Consider the following 22,584-nt stretch of genomic DNA (forward strand, 5'->3'; position numbering starts at 1 on the left):
AGTTAAAGGAGTTTCTGTGAGTTTCTTAGGGTGCTAATTGGACCTTCTGGGCAGTGCTTAAGACAAAGAAACCAGAGGAGGAATTGCAAAACTGAAGTGATTTCTATGCAGATGTATGTTAAGACAAAGAAACAAGAGGAGGAATTGCAAAACTGAAGTGATTTCTATGCAGATGAATGTTTGGACTCTCATGCACTTTGGACTCTCATGACAATGCTGTGTTTGCTTTAAATGGAGAAAAAAGCACAGCAAGGTTATTGGGGAAAAGACTGGGATGTTGATGGAAGTGCTTTTGGGGGAGCAGGAAACCCTAAATCTCCTGCAGCATTCAAGCAGTTCAGTTTCTGTCCAGTGAGCAGTATTTTGGTGCAGAGCTGCAGGGCTCTCCAGAGGTTGGTTTTGATCATCTTTGTGGGACTGCAGAGTGCCAGGCACTGCAGTCTTTAGCAGGGTGAAGTGCTAGAGGGATGAGGAGCACCCAGCACAAGCTGTGGCTGAGCAATGCTCAAGTGCTAATGATGCCTCAGGTTTGAGCTTTTATATTTTTTAGATCCTGTGCTGCTTTAGTGTGTGGGTCTGGGCTTCATATTAGGGGATGCTGAGCTCTCTGCACAGAGCAGGGAGACAAAACAATTCCTGCTCTAGCTGGGGACCAAGGACAAATGATCCAAATCTCAGGCCCAAGAGCACAAACAATGTGGGCTGGAGAGAGAAAAACAAGAAGGATGGGACTTCATAGGCTAAAGCTGTAATTGGACAATTAACTCCAATATGCAAATGGACCAGAACTTAAAAAAGTGACAGACCCTGTGACCAGTTGTCCATTTTGTGACCATTTTGGTCCATCTTGGGTGCAGCCCTGCCTGGGCTCTTGTGCTGCCCAAGGTGGATCCATTGAGGCCTTTTAATAAATCCCTGCTTTATTCTTTAACTCTGCCCAGCCTCTGTTCTAGGGCAGCCTTCACAAGGCATCACTAAAGGCTTGGCCATCCCCTGCTTTTAGGGAGTTTCTGTCTTGAATTTTTTAATGCCACATTGTGCTTTCTCTCTGTGGCTGTTGGTCTCTGTGGCTGTTTCCAGCTCTGGGTATCTTTCTGATTTATTTCCAAGCATGGGGACAGCTGCTGAGTGCAGTTGGATGTCTGGTAGAGGAAACATGCAGCTTACAGTAAACTAAAATATAACAACATTAATTTGCCTCAGAGAGTGAATTTTGGAGTCTGCCATTTGAAAACTGATACAACGGAGCTGTGTGCTCTGAAGTTTTGGTGTTCTAAGGGTACATTCACTTTTTAAAATTGTTAAAAAACAGAGGGGTTTTCATCAGATAATGTATGGCAGCCGGTGAGCTATAAATAAATCAGTGTTTTAATTAGCCCCTGAACCTGAGTCCCTGAGCTATGAGTTCTTGCAGAATATAACTTATGTTAGTAATACATCTTAAATGGCTTTGCAAACTGAATTTCAATTACCCCCAAAGCAAGAACTAAGCAGAATAAACAGGGATTCCATTACAGCTCTGTAAGGGCAATAAGAACTGGGTACCCACACAGTGCAGTTGGTGTTTTTTGTGTGCCAGCTGAGTCACTCCTGCAAGTTCCTCAGAGGAATCACAGGATGCTGGGAGGTGCAAGGGAGGTTTTGGGTTTTAAATTCCCTGCTTACACTTTGGCCCCATGGTATGCTAGAGGCTGGAGATGCTGTGCTGAGTCAGCACCAAGGTGAATCTGCTCTGCAGGGAGACAGCAGGCACTCCTTAAATTACCTTTTTTGGTTTAATTAGTGGTTTATTGCCTGCTGTGAAGAGCTTCCCTTATCTCTGTCACCTTGAAGAAGAGCAGAGTTAATGTCATAGTGAGTCCAGCTGATCCTAAAAGTTCTCATTGCTACACAGGGTCAATCCAGCAGCACTTTGTGATTATAGTATTTTTTTCCTGCATTAAACAGATACTGCTTTTCCTGTAGCTCAGAGGAGGGATCACTTTTGCTGACAAGCTTCAAAGTGTTCTTGTAGACTTTCCAGTCAGGTACTTGAGAGTGGAGAATGATTCCATGGAACTTTATAAACTAAAGCATACAACAGCTTGTCACTGCAGCTCTGAAATTTTTTACTCAGAGTTTTGTTTCCCCCTCCTGTAGCTGTTCACTGAGCAGTGAGCAAAAAGCAGCGGTAGTTTTCCTGCAGTGGTTTTCCTGCTGTGCACAGCTTTGCTAGCTGGTGTTCTCATTTCTGTTACCATGTTGGTGATACAGTCAAACTCAGGAAGATACTTCAACACAATGTGTGAATATTTGGCTTTGTAGTTATTTTAAGAATTCACTATATCTGAAAGAACTTTGCTGTTTGTTTATTTTTCTTTTAACATTTTTCATGTTATCCCACTGGTAATTATCTGCTGTCCTTGCAGTTACTGCAGATATGCAAATATGTTGTTTAATATTAAACCATCCTCACAGAAAGTACAGATCTTAATACGACTGAGAGCAAACATCAGATATTTCTGTACAGATGGACCTGAGCTCTCAGCATTTTTTGGCAAAGCTGGACTTTTGATATGAATTGCAGGAGTTTTGTTATTTTTCTTTTCTAAATCAAGAAGCTACTAGTGAAAAGCAATTATTTCTAAATCTGGAACAGGCTCAGTAGTATTTTTCTGAAGGCTCTCTAAGGCGAGGCAAGGTGAAACAAGAGGAGAGGGCTGTGCTGAGATGATGACGATGGTTCATCCTGGCTTGTGGAGGCTCAGGCAGCAGCACAAGCAGTGAGAGTTCAGCCTGAGCACACACAGAGCTGTAGAATATCCTGAGCTGGAAGGGACCCACAGGGATCATCAATCCAAACCCTGGCCCTGCACAGACTCCCCAACAATCCCACCCTGTGCACCCCTGGGAGTGCTGTCCACTGGCAGCCTGGGGCTGTGCCCATTCCCTGGGGAGCCTGGGCAGTGCCCAGCACCCTCTGGGGGAAGAACCTTTTCCTAAAATCCAGCCTAAACATCCCCTGACACAGCTCCAGCCATTCCCTGGATCCAGAGGCATTACAGGGAGCAGAGACTGGAGCTGCCCCAGGGATGGAAGGTGCCAGCCCTGCTGAGCTCTGCCCTCAGTCTCCTCTGCTCCAGCTGAACAATGCAAGTGCCCTCAGCTGCTCCTTGTACAGCCCCTGCAGCCCCTTCCCTATCTTCTCTCCCTCCTTTGGAGGCTCTCTAACAGCTTTAGATCTTATCTAAAGCTGCCCCCAGCACTGGAGGTGAGGCCCAGAGCAGACAGGACCTGGCCTGGCTGGCACTGCTGGGGTGATCCCCCAGGACAGGGATGTCCCTGCTGGCTCCAGGCACTGCTGGCTCAGATCCAACTGGCCATCGACCAGCACTTCCAGATCCCCGCTGCTCTCTCACTCCCCAGGGTGTCCCTGCCTCCAGGGGACACCTCAGTGCCCAGCTGTGAACACCTTTGCTCTCTGGCAGAGACTTAGAGAAAGAAATGAAGCCACTGACAGATTTAATTGTGGTGGAGACACTTAGGAAGCTTTGCCTTCTCTCTGGATAGGGTAGGTTGTATCCTAGCCCTCCCTCTGACAGTGTGCATGTGCTTTGGGATCCTTTGGATAGGGTAGGTTGTATCCTAGCCCTCCCTCTGACAGTGTGCATGTGCTTTGGGATCCTTTGGGATAGGGTAGGTTGTATCCTAGCCCTCCCTCTGACAGTGTGCATGTGCTTTGGGATCCTTTGGTTAGGGTAGGTTGTATGCTAGCCCTCCCTCTGACAGTGTGCATGTGCTTTGGGATCCTTTGGGATAGGGTAGGTTGTATCCTAGCCCTGCCTCTCACAGTCTGGATGTGCTTTGGGACCCTTTGGGATAGGGTAGGTTGTGTCCTAACCCTCCCTCTGACAGTCTGGATGTGCTTTGGGATAGGGTAGGTTGTATCCTAGCCCTGCCTCTGACAGTCTGCATGTGCTTTGGGCCCCTCTGGAGTGAGGATTTGCTGCAGTGCTAACTTGCATTTCTGGCACTGATAAGTTTGTTTAGGCAGTGATGTTTGGCATAGCACTCATTCCTGAGAGAGGATTCTTCTCACAAACCCTCCTCAGACCTGACAGATTTCAGCAGTGGTTTTCCCCTGCTGACTCTTGCTAATTGCTGGAGTTCAGGTGGCTCTCAGAGAAGCAGCAGGAACTCAGTTACTGCCTGGCCCAGCCCAGCTGATCAGACTGGTAAGATGGGGGTTCTTGGAGGGGTTGTACTGACTGCAGTACCTCTTTCCTTCTTAATTCCAGGTTTTGTAGATACCATCCTGTGTTAAGCACTAGCCTAACAATTTTTCTCTGCTGTGGGCCATATTTCCATTTCAAGCTGTGCTGTGCTACTTTAAGGGCAGGAAATGATCTTAATTTGATTTGTCACCAAAAATCCCCTTTGCTTTCGTGGGGAAGTTAAGTGCAAGATGTGAGCTGGAGCTGAGCAGGGACAGCCACATACTGAACACTGAAGCTGTTCTGATACCTGAGCATGGGACATGGCACAGGCAGAAGAATTCCAGCCTTCCCTTCCCTGATTGTTCAGGAGCCTGGAAGCTGGAAACTGCCTCAGTCCTGGCCTTTCACTGATTTTAAGATCCCTGTACTTGCAGTAGGTGTTTGGTTGGATGCTCTGTGCCGGTGCTGCAGGAACTCATTTTGGACACTCCACTGGTGGCAAAGAGCTTCACCCTAAAAGGGTGTAACCCTTTTAATCCATGGAAAACAGGCACTTTGGCCATATAAAGGCTTGTGGGGTGATCTTGTTTGTGTTATGTTTCCAGCTGTGGTGAGCTCTGATATTGCTGACATTTTTGTAATGTGGCTCTGGATTTATTCTGAAATTGCTGTCAGGAGAGGCTGAACTCTGATCCCACTGCACTTACTTTGCAGAGAGCAGCCAAAACAAAGATATGCATGCTGGAGTTCCTCAGAAAATTACTTCCTTTTCCTGCTTTTTTATGCACTGAAGTACAAATTGCCCCAGTTGTTGGTGGAGAGGAAGATAACCTGTGATTAGAGATAGACCCATGTGCAAATGAGAAATGGTAGTGTTGTGTCAATTAAAGGTAAATTAAGTGAATCCCTCTTTAAATCTCCTTTTCTGGCAAGTATTCTGTCAATCCTTTATGTTTGTGTGTGGAAAAGTCCCAAAGCCAGGATATTTTTATGAAGGGCTGTGCTGAGTGCATGTGAAGGTGGAGAAGTTCTTCTCAGCCTATTTAACAATTGCAGTGTTCTTGATTGAATACTAATGCAGAAGCCAAGTGTTTGGGACAAGAATTCTGTACAACTTCAAATAAACATAAACATTTCTCTCCTGACCTTTCTCTGTTTTATTTATTGCTGAATCAACTGCCAGAGGGCTTGGGAGGGACTGGGGGAAAGCTGGAAACCTGGAGGTCCCTCTGGTGGCTGATTCCTTTAGGAAAAATTTATCTTTTTAAAGGGTACTGTGAATACATTAATCTAAACATGAGCACGATGAAAGCTGTATAAAATATTCATCTAAAGTAGGTTTCTCTCTTTCTACAAGACAGATTTTGGTGTATCACTGCCCTGTAACCATAAAATTAAATGCTCCTTGTTTCAGCCTGGCTTTTTGCTTAGAAAAGTGTCATGTAGCAGGAGGCATCTGTGTAATGTTATTTTGGTGTGAGGAACTGGCTTTTCTCGAAATTGATTGGGTTTTAAAGTGTTAATATTTAAATGAATTATTAGGGATGGTTGCTGGTTATGAGGAGAAATTGCTTTGAGTATGGCATTCATGGCACTGAGTGGATGAAAAATGAAGATGAAATCTGGTTTGTTTCCTTAACCAGCTCAATTTTATATGTTACTTAATAGCTTTCATTAATAGAGATTATGCCCCATCAGAGTCATTATTTAAGATAGTTTTGCAGTAAAGGTGTAGCAGGCTTCACAGGTGTGGTGAGGAGTGCTCTGAGTAGAAACACTCACTGCAGTCATGTCTCTCACCACGTTGTCTTCAACATTCCCCTTTGTAAATGCAAGCTTCTGTTTGACTCATGTGATGAGTCAAATTTATTTTATTTTATTTTATTTTATTTTATTTTATTTTATTTTATTTTATTTTATTTTATTTTATTTTATTTTATTTTATTTTATTTTATTTTATTTTATTTTATTTTATTTTATTTTATTTTTATTTCATGTGATGCATCATTAAAACAATATCAATATTTGCTTCCATCTTTATTTTGCTAAAAACTGAGATTTTACTTTGTTCCAGAAAGTAGAGACCATTGTGCAAATGGCTGAAGGAACATAAATATTTTGAGCTGTGCCCTGTAGGACAGATTTTGCAAAGGCTGTACACAGATTTCCAGAGGTACATGTGTGTGGACACACAAATCTTTTGTCACATGCCTTTATTGACACTGCCACAGCTGTCTTGATAAACAACAACACCACAGTGTTTGGCCAGGCTAGAAGGCTGCCAAATCCAGCACTTGGAGCTGTCAGGCATGAAAATAAAAAGCTGTTTGCACAATTCAGTCCATCTTGTTCTTGGTCTGAGCTAAATTGTCTGCCTTCAGTAATGACCCTCTCTTATTGCCTCCAAATTCAGAGATTTGAGGGGGTTTTCCCTAAAGATTTTATGCATTCAGTGTCTTTGCAAGTTTAGATCTAGTGCTTTAAGTCTGGCTTATTTTAGTTTGAAGCCTCAGCCTTAAGTTTTCTTAATTCTAATTCATAGAGAATTTTAGCTGTGAGATGTCAATGTAAAAGGCTGATTTGTAACAGGTACCTCACATTTCTGAGATTTTTTTTTAATAGGGTAACATAGGTAACATGAAGAATAATGAGTGAGATTATCCCCATATTGTTCTATGTAATAAAAGGAAAAAAAGCTCCAAACAACTGTGCCAAATGTGGACTGATTAGGAAGAGATGTAGGTTTTGAGTGTGTTTTCATGGAAATGATCAACTTAACCTCAATTATGCCCTGCCTTCCCCTGAATCAGCTCTGTCCTGATTGTTTTTCCAGTAGTTTCAAAAGCACAATTCCCTTTGGCAATTAGGCTCTTCTTGCTCTGGGGAAGACATTAATTTTTCTGGGAGTCTTTTGGGAAACCAGCTTGACTGTGCTGAATGTCCCAAGAAGAATTCAGGTTTTGTTGAGTTCTGCTGAGTTTTTAGTTTCATTCAGTCCTTTTTACACTTAGTTCCATCTTAGATGGAGATGATCTGTAACTTTTAAACCCTTCAACTGTCTGCATCTGTGGTGATTTTCTGTCCCCCTAAATGCTGCTTTTTCACTGTTTGGGTTCTTCTAGACTAGTTTTGGTACAGGAATCTCTCTTTAAATTAGCAAATTGCAGTGAAATACTGAAGCCCTTAAAAAGCCATTTATTTAGACTTTGGCTTGATCCCTGATTTTTGATTTGGGGGTCAGTTTTGTAGTCTAGGATCTTTGCTTGAAGTTGCAGTCCCCACTTGTCTTGAAAGGGGATTATTAACCACAGGTTTGAAGCTTTAGATTGCAAGTCTAACTTGGTACCTTGTGCTTTTTGGGATGGGGAGGATGTGGTGGCATTTCTGGTGCATTACTGCTTTCTCTTACCCTTTATTGATTCTATTAATAATTCCTTCTCAACCTCTCTTTTACAGATTGAGGAAAGGCCAGAAAAAGACTTTGAGAAGGTAAGAAGGATCTTATCAATTATTCTGACAATAGTGCTTTGTTCATTCTTTTCCATGGGTACAGCTTGCCATGAGTGCACAGAAATCTCCTATAAAACCCATTGTGAGGCAAAAATTGGAATTTCTGGAGCCTTCTGCTGCAGCATTTCTGAAGATGAACTTTTCAGCCCCTGCTTACTCAATGTTAAGTAGCTGACCTTCAACAGCAGTTGGCTGAAACTGCTTTAGGCTAAGCCACACAAACACTGTGTGTGTTTATTAGATCTTAATTATGAGACCTAAGTTATTTATGTAAAAATAAATAAATCATCATAATAAAAGAGGAGGCTGCTACATTAACCCTGAGTACAGTCAAACACTTCATGTGGCCACTGCTGTGGAGTAAATAAATATCCATAAAGGAGAGGAGCTTCCAAAGCTTCCACAGAATGTATTTTTACAATTTTTGAACATGTGTGGCAGGCTGATACTTGCCCCTAAAGACTTTCTCCAATTAAGAATTAACAGTTAGAAGCTAAATTATGCAAACTCCTATTGCAGTATTATTTAAATACTTCTGATCTGCCTTTTCTCATTAGTTTCCCTTGGTAAATCTTGATTTTGATTTTTTACTTCTTGGAAAGTTTGATTTTAATCACAAGCGCATCATTTAGAAGTGCAAGGATTGGTGTAATGTGTGTATTTAAAAAAAAAAAAAAAAAGAAGAGGGGAAAGCTACAAAGCCATAATTTATGTGGAAAAGAAAGTTCTGAGCAGTTTATCTGTGTGTGATTGTAGGGAGCACGAACTGTCTCAAGTTTATCAGCAGCTACCTTGGCCTCTCTGGGAGGGACTTCTTCACGGAGAGGCAGTGGGGACACGTCCATCTCAGCTGACACAGAGGCTTCCATCAGGGAAATCAAGGTGAGGAATGCTTAACCCAGAAGAAATCAGGGAATATCCTTCAGGGGCAGTGAATGGGGTGCTGGAAGGAGAAGCCTTGCTGGAGATGTGTCTCAGATAGGACCTCCCAGCCCGGAACAGGGAATGGGAGGAGGGTGGAGGTAACACAGAGGGAAGAGCCTGGTACAGAGGGTGATCATCACTGAAAGGGACAGAGGAGGGCTGGGATTGCTGCAGCCTTTGAACCTGGGTCTGCACCTTGTCCTTAACGCTGAAGATTTCGTTTTTTCCAGAAAAAAAAATCAGAATTAGCCCAAACCCCTGACCACAAAGTCTGGTAGTGTGGCAAGGCCTCAGCTTAGGGTCAGAGCCCTTGAGGAGTGTGGGAGAGGTGCTGGGAGCAGCACCTTGAGCCCTGCTGGTCCCTCCCAGCTGCACTCTGTGCTGTCACTGATCTTTCTCACCTCCCTCAGGACATCTATGAGTTAAAGGACCAGATTCAGGATGTAGAAGGCAAATACATGCAGGGGCTGAAAGAATTGAAGGTACTGGTGTGTGAGCATTAACCCAGTGTGAGCCCAGAGCTGCCCCTGCATGCTGTTCTCCTGGGAGCTGGGTGCAGTGTCTCATTAACTAGCAAACTTTTCTGACTGGGGGGCTTGTGGTGGGAAATGCTTCCAAGTGCTCCCTGAAAGGCTGCTGGTTGCCACTGCACGTTGTCTTTGCTGGTTTGCACTTTTTCCCTAGCAAATTAAAATTATTTGGTTTTTTTTTTTTTTTTTAATACAGTTTCCTAATCCAGGAAACCTTCCAGTGCTGGGAGATTAACAAGAACTCATCTCCTACAGTACTAACATCAAATAGGAGTTTAGAACCTTGTCTGTTTTTATTTTTATAAGGCAATGTGAGGTGTCATTTTGGTTTCCCCTTAAACAGTTCTTGCAACAAAACTACATTTATCAAAGCCTGTCACATGGAGAAGGAATGCTGAAGCTGTTACTGCTTCCATGAAGCCATAAATACATTTTGTATAAACTAAATGTGTTTTGTTTATGAATACAACATAAATACAACAACCAGCTTGTACATCCATGTACCACCCACCTCCTAAGTGAGCAGTGACATGAGCTGTGGCTTTTGGAAAAGGCAAATGGATAAATTCAACATTTGCCAGCATTAATTGCTGTTTGTGTCATCAGCTCAGTGCTGACAGATGAAGGTGTTGCCATTTTAATTGAGTTTTCAGTGGGAACAGAGTAGTTAGGCCCTTTTTTGGTTAAATTTTTGTTTTCTTTGTGGTCACTGAGTAGCAGATAGAGCAAAATAACCACAGTGCATAAAAATATTTCAATCCATGTCCCTTAGACTGCCTTTGGGGTGATTTGGACCTAAGCTGCACTGTTTGAGCTAAGACACCAAAACATGGCATGCTGGAGGAGTGGAGCAGAACTTCCTTAACTTCTTCCTTGCATATACTTCCTTTCCAGCTCCTTTCTGAGCTTTCCAAATCCTGGTGCCTTTCCTGTGCTTGGCATTTCTCATCTGGAGCTGAAAAGTGCCCCAAAACACAGTTAAGCATTTGGAACTACACAAATTTGTGTCCTAAAAGACAAATTATCTCAAGCAATGTCAATTAAACTGATTTAGACTTTGCCACTGTCATCCTTAGTTCTATTATCAGCTGGAAAAGGAAGTATATGAAACTCATCCATACTTGAGTTGAAATAATTAAAATTACACAAGTTCCAAGGGAAATTGTTTGATCTGTAAACTAAAATGTTGACACGTGTGTCCTCCTTGTTTGCACATTTACACTCCTTTGTTTATATAACTCTTTGTTTATATAACTCTTTTATTTCTTTATGAAAATCAAGTAGTGCAAAGTTTGCATAAATTAAAAATTATGCTAATCTTTCTTTTACCATCATTTGTTGTTATAAATGTCTCAGTATCTTATATTCAGGTCAAGCTGACAGAAGGGGTTTTCAGGATACTGGGAATTGTATCTTAGAGAGTAAATTTGTAAAGAAGGGATGTGATATGGGAAATCACACATCAGGTCACAAAAGCTGCAGCTTTCTCTGCCACAGTGAATCCTGAGTCAGTATTTAAGGGTTCCCACATTGCAAGGATCTCTGAAATTACTGTGGCTGTAAAGCTGCCTGAATTTCAGGCTCAGATCATCCAAAGTGATTTTAATCAAGGCCAGTTCACCTTTAAAAATAAAAAAAAATCCCAACTTGCCATCTTGAGCAGCAGCTTTGAGCTGCCAATGTGCAGGGGCAGGGGGAGGAGGGAGAAGGGGGGAAAGCAGGAAGGCAGGAGCTGCAGCAGCAGAGCTCAGGAAGCGTTGGATCCGTGCTGAGGTGAGGCTGCCTGCTTGGCAGCACAAGCCTGCTGGGGACAGGGCAGGTTTTCCTCACCTTGGGAAGCCTCCAGCACAGGATTTGTGCTGCTTTCCTAGGCAAACTTTGGTGATTTATTTCCTCAGTGAAGATCTTGGTTGGCAAAGTGTCCTCCTGTATTTCTGACTCTGACCGAGTTGCTTATTCTCTGCAGGACTCTCTGGCTGAAGTTGAGGAGAAATACAAGAAGGCTATGGTGTCAAATGCTCAGCTGGACAATGAGAAAACCAATTTCATGTACCAAGTGGACACCCTGAAGGATGCACTCTTAGAGTTAGAGGAGCAGCTGGCAGAATCCAGAAGGCAATATGAAGAGAAAAGTAAAGTATGTAAAGAGCTCTGGCATGGGGAAAAAACAGGGAGAGATTTGGAGGGGGGTAGAGACCTTTGGGAGGAGGCAGCTAAATTATTATTCAGTATTTTGAATTACTGATTTAATTAGTATTAACTGAAATACCAATTTGTTGTGTACTTGTGATCATACAAATGAGAATTTTCCCTAAGCCATTTCTGAAGAAGGGGAGAAGTGTTCTGGCTGGTAAAGGATACATTGATATTATCACATCTCCTTTTATATTTCATCTCTAAAGTAAATTCCTAGGGTTTGTCCATAGGGATTTCTGGAGCACTTTGACATGCAAAGGTGTCTCCAGGCAGCCTGTGGGAGAGTTGTGCAGTTCAGGCAGCTCCGTGGTTAAATGTTGAATTAAGTTTTACATTAATTCAGCAGCTGACAGTGATTTGGTGTTAAATAATAAAACTGGGGCTTATGTTTTCAGAACTGCTTCTTGTAGCTTGGGGCATTTGACTACACCCCACTTCAAAACACAGTTCCTGAAAGATACTGTGGTTTGTTTTTTTTTTCTTTTTATTTAAAAGTCCAGCTAACTTTCAGTACATGGCCATGTGGGAAGAGTGGGTTAAATTCCCATCCATTCATCTGTGCAGTCTGAAGGACTGGAGTGTAAAAGCTCTTCAGCCTGCTGCTCAGCTTATGAAATGGGCTAAATGATGTCTGCCACTTCTATATTTGGTGCAATAATAGCATCTTGGAAAAAGGACAAACTTGTTAAAAATTGCACTCTTGTGGGATTGTGATTAGAGGGATATTCATGAATTACATTGCAGTAAGCATTTTCTTTGTGTTTGGGCTTATTTTCCTCTTTTTGATGGGATGCTATTTTTGATTAATATTAATCTTGTGAATATTTCATTATTCACAGGAATTTGAGAGGGAGAAGCATGCTCATAGCATATTGCAGTTTCAGTTCATGGAAATCAAAGAGGCTTTGAAGCAGAGAGAAGAAATGCTTGCAGTAAGTAACTGGTTTTTTCTTTTAATGGCTTCTTTGATTGGTACATTTCCAAGCAGCAATAGAGTGGAGAATGTGAGGCATGGAGAATTTTATTCCTTATTCAAGTTTCTCACCAGAAGAAATATTAGTGTTTCAGACCAAATAGGTTCAGAGCTGACTAATGCAAATAGTACTTTCCTAAGTATTACCTTATTCTTCCTAAATATTGCATTTTGGACAGCTGTTTATGGAGATGCAGAGGAAAATAACAGAACTGTGTAACTTGTTTTAAGTCATGTTGTGGATAACACGATTGTCTTCAGGAGCACAGGTTCAGTTGGGATGTCAGGAACTGTGCATTGGAGTTACTCATTTACTTTAGCACCTGACTTTTTTCATTCTTTGGCATCACTGCAATCTTGGCCTTCCTTGTTAACCTGTTACCTGCTTTCTGTCTTCTTGTTTTGCTCCTGCCCCTCAGGAAATCCAACAGCTGCAACAGAAACAGCAGAGCTATGTCAGGGAAATTTCTGATCTTCAGGAGACAATAGAATGGAAAGACAAAAAAATAGGGGTAGGACTTGTCAACTCCTGCAATGTGCTCAAAGTGACACTGATCCTGCTTTTGTAAAACCCCTCTGTAGTGCCTTTGCTTGCTGTGGCTGTCCTATGATGTTGCCAGTGAAGTAGCAAATAGCAAGTGTTGTCTTTGGCCAGTAGTACCTTAAAATCCAAGGAAAACCTAGCAGCTGCTCTGCTTTCAAACCAAGGGCAATTGATTTGCTGTGCTGCACCATTTGCATTTGCCATATGGGGAAAGGAAGTGCTATTTATAATGCAATTCCATCAGCACTGAGTTTTCTCTTATTCAGATTCAATCTGCAGACTGAGCAGAAACTGGAGTGGGATAAAGAGGTAATGGAGCTATTTATAGGATGTTGGGATGAAAGTCTCCCTTGCTTCTCATCCCTTCCCACCACCTCTTATCAAAGCCACTGGATGGAAAGCCACTCTGGTTTTCTTTTCCAGCTGAACACTGAAAGGCTTCCTGAAGAAAGTAGCAGAAAGAAATCTGGCAGCTTGCTCATGTTTGTGATGTCCAATAATTTGTAGCAGCTTGAAACTGAAAATTGTCTAATTTTTTTAATTGTTCTATATAGAAATACTGGGAGGGGGGAGTTCAGTAGCAAAATATGCATTTGTACATGGTGCATCCCAGACTAAGGATGACTTAATGGCAGCTTTCAAATTAATTAAAATGTAAAATAAAAAGACTCCTGAAATCCAGTGGGCCTACTTCCATGCCCTTCCATTAACACATGGGAATGACATGGAGTCTTCAGTGTGCATGCTAAAGCAATGTGGGTTTGGAACAGCTTGTCTAGCAGATAAGAATAAAAAGTGGACCCTCATTTGAAGGATCCCCAGTGAAGAATTGGGCTCTGAATGTCTTTGGCAGGAATTCTTGGTTACTCAGGAAGCTTTCTTGGATTTGAGGTTTCTCCCTCTGTATGCAAACTCAGTCCTATAATCTGTAAACTCAACCTTTTTCATCTGTGCCCCTTCCATCCCCTGAACATCTTAAATCTGCTCATTCTTATCTACATTTGCTTTTCATGGCCTTTACTTGTCTCCCTTCCTTTCTTCACATCTCCTCTGTCTGTGTTGGGAACTCAGGCACTAGAGAGGCAGAAAGATTTCTTTGATTCCATAAGGAGTGAGCGGGATGACCTTAGAGACGAAGTGCTTGTGCTGAAGGAGCAACTGAAGGTATGCAAGAGGAATAAAATAAATTTATATTCATCTGCTGACCCTTTTCCCCTGTACATTTGGGCAGAAATATTACGTCTGGCTCAGTAGCAATAACTCAATTTTCATGTTGCCTATAAATTGCCATTTCAGGGATTTTTTGTATGAAGTCCTTTCCCCTGCTATTGATTGTGAGTTCTAGGTATAGACTGGAGTATAAAGAAGTTGTTTTTGTAGGAGACACTTTTCTGAGGAACATCTTATGCAGCAGATTTATGTTTAAAAAAAATAAAAGAGCTGGGATCACATGCTTTCTGTCAGAATGGCTGAACTGAGAACTGCAATATCTGTTCTCCTTCCTGACTCCCAGCCACGTTTAATGGAATGATTGAAGCAATTGTTTATTCAGAGTATCTTGGACAAGAGCACTTGACAGTCCTTCCCTTTCTGAGCAGCAGGCTCTAAAGCATTGCTTTTGCTTCCCACAGAAACACGGAATAATCCCAGACTCTGATGTAGCCACCAACGGGGACACATCAGACATTCTGGATAACGAAGGACACTTGGATTCTTCCCGAACTGCCCCAGGCACCACTCAGGCATTAAAGACAGGAGGGGAGGGGATGCTAGGTAAGTGCTGTGTGTCCTCTCAGCCCCTCCTGCCTGTCTGTCCTTCATTCATCCACCTCTGCTTGGACGGGGCAGTTGTTAGTGGGACAATTAACAGCACGCAGCATGCTCCTTGTCCAGTCACTCCCTGTGCATTTCCCTGCTTCGTGTTGATTATCACTCCCAGTGTGTCCTGCAGTCTCCTCCAGCAGCAGACTTCACCTCCCCTGCAAGGTGACACAGGATGGGAATGCAAATAGGACATTACAGATAAGTAGCAATCATTCACATTGCCATTTAAACTCTGAATTGGAAAATTGTCCCAGGATAATCCTACTGCTGCTCAGTGTTTTTCAGCACATACCTTAAATATTCAGGGAAAAAAGGCATTTTAGTTTTCTATCAAGAGCTTGTATGTTGGTTCATTGATATCCCTGAGAACTGTGTCTGCTTGAACAGTGCTGGGCTCTGCCAAAGCCCACCAAAGGATAAATTCTTTGTTCCTGTGCTATTGACCACTTAAAATTAACACTTCTGTGTTTTTACTTGTTACATTGACACTAAAATTCAAAGGATGTGATTGAAGTGGACAGTGTTAGGAAGGAGAAATCTGGTTAGCAAAACCTCTTTATGCTTTTATGTGTTGAACTTATTAGAGAACTATTGTACTAGTGTAAGGAAATAAAGTAATATTTTTGCTTTGTTGGATTTTTTTTTGTTCTAAATGAACATACTAATAAATAGCTGCAGGCAGCCAGTTGTTGCAAGTGCAGGTTCTCTTTCTTTGAGCTTTTGGCTGCTTTTTCCTCACTCAGTTTCTGTGTGGAAACAATGTGGAACACCAAAAATCAAGGTAAGGGTGTATTTTTAAATGTAATATGTTTTCTACATCTCCTAATCCTGGGGTTTCTTTTTTCAGAATAGGTACAGCATAGACCCAAAAACTAACAACACTATTGTTTTAATATCTGTTGCTTTTAAATATAAATTGAAGGAAAAGTGTTACAACAAAAATAATCTTCAAAAAACACAGAAGTCCCCACCCCTTTGGGTGGCTGAAGTAAGGGGCACAGATTACCTGAGCTTTGATCTGTGTTGGGAGGTCTGAACAGCCAAATTATTCCCTTGCCAATCAGATTTTACATTCAGTGTCTGTCATCAGGCACTGATGATGCCTGTCTTGAGATTTGGAAAGCAAAATATTACTGAATAGTCCTTCATGATCCCGTTGTAATGGCATCAGACTCCTGCATGGCTAGAGGGGTGTCAGGGTTAAGGTTGGCAGAGAAAATTGCTGAGGAAGAGCAGTCCTTAGAGGTACATCTGCAGGTATTGCTGTTAAATCACACTGCTTCAGCCAGCTGATCTCCTCTACCAGAGCTGTCATTCCCACAGCCAGGAGCAAAAATCTCCTCCCTTAGAAAAACATGAGCCAGCACCTGAGACTTCTTGCTTTGAGAGGGTGGTGGTGAGTTTCACTGATCAAACCCCCTGGATCCTTACTAATTCAATTGCTGCTTTGCCTCACAAAATTGGCAAAAGCTGATCTTTTATTAACCTGCTCTTCTCATTCTGTCTTTTGGGTTTTGAGTGGGGAGGTAAGTGCTGTGGTGTGGCCCCCTCAACTTTCTCAATGGTCTTTTAGGCAAAGCCAATGAAGTGGAGATGAAAAATGAGATTTTGGAGGATGTGGGGAAAAGAGAAATCTTGCAGAATACTGAGCATGAGGAACACAAAGAGGAGTCTGAGGAGGAAGTACAGACATTGCATGCTGCTGAAAATGCAAAGGCAGAACAAATGGTTGAAGAACGGGACGCCCTGCCAGCAGTGATGTTACCAGAGAGTAGGTTTGCAGAGCAAGCCCAAAGCTTCCCAGAAACTGTGTCAGGGAGCACTTCTTCAAACAGTGACAGTGACACAGATGGCTTGAGAAAGGTCACAGAGTCCAGGGGCACAGCAGCCCAGCAGCCTGAGAGTACAGAGGCTGAACACCATGACTTGAGTGCAAGGACAAATGAGAACCTGGAGCTGGGCTCTCTGCAAGGCCACCTGATTTTTGAGACTCCTCAGGAGATGTTCTGTGACTCAGGTACAGAGCAGGAGCTGGGAGAAGCTGCACCCAACCAGGAAGAACAAGAGGATCTTGAAACCAGCCATGCCCTGAGTGATGATGAAATGGATGAAGGGTCTGACAGTACAAGTGAGGGCAGTGAGTTGGTCTCTAACCAGGCAGGGCTACCTGAGGGAGCAGTGGCAGGCTTGCTTAGGGAAGAGGGAAATGTGGAGAGTTCCACTCCAGAGGAACCCCAGCACTCGGAAGAAAGTGCTGAAAACAAGGTTGCAAATGTCTTGGAGGAAAAGTTTGTTGACTGCACTGATGGAAGAAGTGATAAAACAGCAGGTGACAGAGCTGAAGAAGAAGATGAGGTTGGGAACACAGTTCAGGGTCAGCTGAGGGAAACTGAGTCAGTGGGTTTGGAGGGGACAGAGCCATGTGAAAGGGATGTCCCAGCAGAGCCACTTGGAAAGGAAGGTGGAGAACATCAGGCATTGATCCAACCAGATTCTTCAGAGGACAGTGCTTCAGCATCCCCAGAGGAACCAGGTACACAAGGTAAAACTTGTGAAGATGAAGCTGCTACAGCTGAGAAGGATGGACAGAAGGAAGAGCTGATGGAAGAGCTGGAGAAGTGTTCAGGTTCTGCTGGAAAAGGCGAGCAAGGCGTGGTGTCTGTGGAGGCAGGAGGCTCCATTCCTGAGGGAAAGGGAGGTGAGCTGCAGCAGGCACAGCCAGGAACAGAGGTTGGGAGAGAGGTGATCACTCAGGAAACCCATTCAGACCCAAGTCTTTTAGATGATGAAATTAAGGAGTCAGAATTGGAAACAGGGGATGAGGCTGGGGAAGGACAGGGAAGTAGGACAGAATGGGTCGAAGATCTAGATCCAAAGGCAGAGGTTCAAACAAGTCAGGGCAGTGAAGAAACAGCAGAAGGTACAGAGGGAGAGAAAAATGTTCCTTTAGAGGGTGAAATGCAGGAGGTGGTTCAACAAGTAGAAGGTGAATCTGAAGAGGAGTCAGGTGTAGGTGTTACTGTAACTACTGAAAACAAAGCCAGTGAAGAAACACTGAAAGAAAATGAGCAAGAGGTAGAGCTTGCAGACCACCCTGGTGGGGAATCTGCTTCTGAGGAAGGTGCAAATAATGCCCTGAAACAGAAACTTGTGCAGGATAAAAACATTAATGAACAGGTTAAATTGGAAGAAGGTGTAAATAATTCCCTGCCACAGAAAGCTGTGCAGGATGAAGACATTGGTGAACAAGTTAAATTGGAAGAAGGTGCAAATAATTCCCTGCCACAGAAACCTGTGCAGGATGAAGACATTGGTGAACAAGTTAAATTGGAGGAAGGTGCAAATAATTCCCTAGCACAGAAACTTGTGCAGGATGAAAACATTGGTGAACAAGTTAAATTGGAGGAAGGGGCAAATAATTCCCTGGCACAGAAACTTGTGCAGGATGAAAACATTAATGAACAGGTTAAATCGGAGGAAGGGGCAAATAATTCCCTGCCACAGAAAGCTGTGCAGGATGAAAACATTGGTGAACAGGTTAAATTGGAGGAAGGTGCAAATAATTCCCTGCCACAGAAAGCTGTGCAGGATGAAGAGATTAATGAACAGGTTAAATTGGAGGAAGGTGCAAATAATTCCCTGCCACAGAAAGCTGTGCAGGATGAAGAGATTAATGAACAAGTGAAATTGGAGGAAGGTGCAAATAATTCCCTGCCACAGAAAGCTGTGCAGGATGAAAAGATTAATGAACAAGTGAAATTGGAGGAAGGTGCAAATAATTCCCTGAAACAGAAACCTGTGCGGGATGATATTAGTGAACAAGTGAAATTGGAGGACCAAGCAGAGGAAAGCCTGGAAGATGATGGTGATGCATTTGATTTTGATGAAGAGTCAAATCAAATACTAGAATCTGATGAAAAATGTGATGAAGAGAAAGCTGATGCACATGCAGAAGAGGGTGATGGAGCAAATGGTGCTGTTGGAAAAACTGCCCACACAGACAAAGCTGGAGAAGGAAGAGACAAAATGGAAACCAAAGATGCCTTGACCAAAGGTGAAGTCCTGCAGCATAAGAAAGATAAGCCTGAAGAAACAGGGTGCTTGCAAGGGGAAGCACTGGGGAAAGCTGACGAGGAGGAAGATGAAATCAAAGTATCAGATTCTAGTAGAGTGGGAAAATTCCAGGATCGAGATGTTTTGGAACAGGATTTGGAAAGTGCTTTCATTAAGAGGGCTGAAAGCAGGGAGGATTTGCAGGTTGGTAAAAGGAGCAAGGGCAGATCCAGAGAAGACTGTACAATCTCCTGAGTTCAGAATCTCAAAGCTGCACAAGTTCCATGCCCTGTGAGCAGTCCCAGGACACAAACATGCACTTTGCACAAGACATCAGACCTTGGAATACTCTTAGAGCTTTGTCTTTGTAGGTAACTCGGCATAAAGCACGGATGTGGTAATAATGCAAGTTTTAAGTTATTCACTGTTGTACCTACCACAAGAAATTGTGAGTGGGTTTGGTTTTGCTGTGTCTCAGGTTGAAAGCTTATCACCTGATGAGGAAGCTTCACAACTTGACTATTGAAACTATTATGCAATTAAAGTACCTCTAGTGTGGATAGCTGCTCCTGGGGAATTTCTATAGGAATTTTTTTTTTTTTTATTCTAGCCTAGTTGATCAATATCTTGAATGTACATTGGGCCTTTGTGAACTTATGCACATTATGCTTACTTGTACTTAGATCTACAGCAAGTACATGAACTCTTCATGAAGGAACTCAGCAGATCAGCCATCACTGATGGTGAAACTTCTTTCAGAATGCTTAAAGCCTATGAACCAATCTCTTATTTTTTTTTTAATATGAAGAAAAAAGATCTTCTCATTCCACTTTGTGTGTATTTCTTATATGGTCACATTCCAAAATATAGTTAGATCACTGTGAATCTGCTTAGTCTGAGCACTTTGGAAGAGCAATACACAGTTTGGAGAAAGTGCAAGATGCAGGTCTTAGTTTGCTGAAAGGAATAAATATCTACATGTTTACTTCATTTAGGCACTTTGCACCACAATAGGCCTTTTACACCATGTCTCACATGGGGTTTTTATTTTTTTCCAGAGAAAGTGTCAATACACACTGTAATGTGTGCTTAGGTTTGCTATCAAGTACTGTCTAGATATGAATATATAAAATGTCTATTTTTCCAAGAAGATTTTTGTTTAAAATTGCATTTGCTTACTGCATTATTTTTTTTTTTTGCAAACTCTGATTCTGAAAGAATGTTTTTTATCTCTAAAACAAATCTTATCTCTTTCCTTCTGGAAAGAAGATAACTTTGCATGTCTTAACTCTTGCTGGATATCAGACCAAAGATGACTGTTGTTTTGTGTACTAGCCCCCCTGTGCCTTTTGGAAAAGCTGGATTGCTTTGAATTGCTGGCATAAATTAGGCTCTTGGACTCCCTTGCTGTATTTCCTCTTGCATGTCTGCTAGTGCTTGGGAGGAAGAGCATGTTTTGCATATATAAATATTCATTTAAAGTGTTAAGCAATGAATGTCCCAAGGGAATGCAGATCGAGGGGGGTGTGGGCTATGGAAGGCTGTATTTGTGTTGATGTTACAAAGTTGTCAGAGCACAGACAGACTGCAAAATTTGAAGATGTATATCCAAATGTACTGCTGTATATAATTTAAATAAACATATTTTATACTTTAAAGTACCTGTCCAGAGCACTGTTTCTAAACCTGCACAAGGAGTTATTTAAACCTGTGTCATTTCAACACCATTTTTCTGCAGCTTTTGTTCAATTTATTGCCTTGTGCCACGTAGCTACAGGAGCCATCTCCCTAGGACTGGGCAGCCTCGGGGTTTGAGCACCTTGAATATGTGATGGCACCTTAACTGTAGAGCTCTAACAGGTCTGTAACCCTGTAACTCCTTTCATGTGGCTTCTCTCCAACTTACAGCAGATCCACCGTGGTTTCTGTAAGTATTGGCAGTTGTTCCTAAGGGTTTACACTAGATGCTAATCCAAAAAGTCATAGATCTTATAAGCATTTCTTATTAGCATGTAGCAGTGTTTATTTAAAGATTTAGCTCTGAGTAGTTCATATAATATTCTAAATAGTTCGTTGAATAATAAATAAATTCAATGAAAAGCAGTGTTTATTTAAAGATTTGGCTCTGCCATACTCTCAACAGTAATATATGGTTTAATGTTGGAAGTGGGTTTTAATTGTTAAATAGATTTCAACAGATCATTAAATGTTCTTACCTGGCTTCACCTGTACTGTGGATGGATCTATCAGAGTTAAATTAGGCATTATCTCCTGTATTTCTTATGAGTGCATTTCTGATTTTAACTAGTTTTTCCACTTCAGAAAACACAGCATCTTTAAGAGAATTCCTTTTTAAAGCCAAGTCCAGGAGCAGAAACACCTCCAGTCTTACCTGTCCAAGTACCAGCTTTGATCCCACTCCCAGTGTAACTGGGAGCAAGAACATGGAGAGGCAGTGCAGAGTAGCTGCTGTGCCAGAAATCCATCCTGGAATGTTGAAAATGAGTGTGTGACACAAGTATGAAACTTTTGTCTTAGTAACAGAATAACCCCAAATGCTCACTGGGTTTTCTGGTCATCACCTAGTGGCACATAAATGCTGTAGCCCAGGTTTGTGCATATCAGAGCTAGCCTGAGATGCTTTCAAAAGCAATATCTCAAGAAAATTACTTGATAAAAAAGGGGAATAAATAGTGAAAAGGTCTTGGTCAATATCTTCTTTACTATAGAGAACATCAGTCCTCCTGTCCCCCTCAAAATCAGTACTGCAAGCCAGTGTCTTCCAAATCCTGTGCTGTCCCTGGCAGTGCCCCTCTTCTGACAAAGACAGGGAAGCATTTTCTCATCTTCCAAAATAAACTGACAGATCTGGAGAAGGAGCATGGTGGTGTTCACAGGGGTCCCAGGACAAGGGAAGAGACGAGAATCTTGACTCCATGTTTCAGAAGGCTGATTTATTATTTTATGATATATATTATATTAAAAGAAAATGATATACTAAAAGAATAGAAGAAAGGATTTCATCAGAAGGCTAGCAAGGAATGGAAAGGAATGGAATGATAATAAAATCTTGTGACTGACCAGACAGTCTGAGACAGCTGGACTGTGATTGGGCATTAATTAGAAACAACCCCATGAGGCCAATCAAAGATGCAGCTGCTGTTCCACAGTAGCAGATAACCATTGTTTACATTTCATTTCTGAGGCCTCTCAGCTTCTCAGGAGAAAAATCCTAGCAAAAGGATTTTTCATAAAACATGTCTGTGACAAGGGAGTATTGCCCAAGCTGCTCTGAGAGCTGGATTCTTGCAGGCTGTTCTGAATAGCTGCTTGGGGCTGGAATTCCATGGGATGTCTTTCCCCCCTCCAGGAGCAGTTTACCCCTTTCATTTACATCAGGGTTTGTTACTTCCTGGGCCACACATCATGTAGAATCCTGCAGGTTTAACCAGCTGCTTCCCATCCCATGCTCCCCTCCAAGTGGAAACAGACATGGAGGATCTGTGGCTGATTTGGGAATGTTTGGAGCAGCACCTGAGCAAGCAATGCCTCGAGTCACCTGCAGTGCCAAGGCAATGAGAGCAGTCACTGGATGTAGAAAGTGTGGCAGAAGACACTGGTCAGCACCATGCTCACCCCTCTGTGTCCTGCTCCCTCACAGGCCCCATCTCCTCCTCAGCCCTCTGTTAAACTCTGGTGTGGGAAGGCCATGAACTGGTGCAGTGAGTACCCTGGGAATCACCTTTCCAGAATTAACTGAGGTGAATGTCACACTCTCATTATTCACTGTAGTGTCTTTCTATGTGGAATAAGGATAATGACTGTTACAGATGA

General features: G+C 42.4%; 2 protein-coding genes across 2 annotated transcripts in view; both read left to right on the plus strand.

Moving 5' to 3' along the window:
- Positions 1 to 22,584, plus strand: part of LOC136558617 (leucine-rich repeat flightless-interacting protein 2-like) — a 106,334-nt gene that overhangs the window by 75,288 nt on the left and 8,462 nt on the right. Inside the window, exons 8-14 of the mRNA XM_066553183.1 lie at positions 7,653 to 7,685; positions 8,463 to 8,588; positions 11,127 to 11,297; positions 12,196 to 12,288; positions 12,749 to 12,841; positions 13,945 to 14,037; positions 14,505 to 14,646. Of these exons, the coding sequence (XP_066409280.1) occupies positions 7,653 to 7,685; positions 8,463 to 8,588; positions 11,127 to 11,297; positions 12,196 to 12,288; positions 12,749 to 12,841; positions 13,945 to 14,037; positions 14,505 to 14,646 (751 nt within the window). The remainder of the gene's footprint in view (positions 1 to 7,652; positions 7,686 to 8,462; positions 8,589 to 11,126; positions 11,298 to 12,195; positions 12,289 to 12,748; positions 12,842 to 13,944; positions 14,038 to 14,504; positions 14,647 to 22,584) is intronic.
- On the plus strand, positions 15,445 to 20,408 carry LOC136558616 (uro-adherence factor A-like). Its single transcript, XM_066553182.1, has 2 exons — positions 15,445 to 15,478; positions 16,271 to 20,408. Exons 1-2 carry the CDS (start codon positions 15,457 to 15,459, stop codon positions 19,003 to 19,005), a joined length of 2,757 nt encoding a protein of 918 aa, XP_066409279.1. The 5' UTR covers positions 15,445 to 15,456; the 3' UTR covers positions 19,006 to 20,408.

This window comes from Molothrus aeneus, chromosome 7, assembly GCF_037042795.1.
Source record: "Molothrus aeneus isolate 106 chromosome 7, BPBGC_Maene_1.0, whole genome shotgun sequence".
NCBI lineage: Eukaryota > Metazoa > Chordata > Aves > Passeriformes > Icteridae > Molothrus > Molothrus aeneus.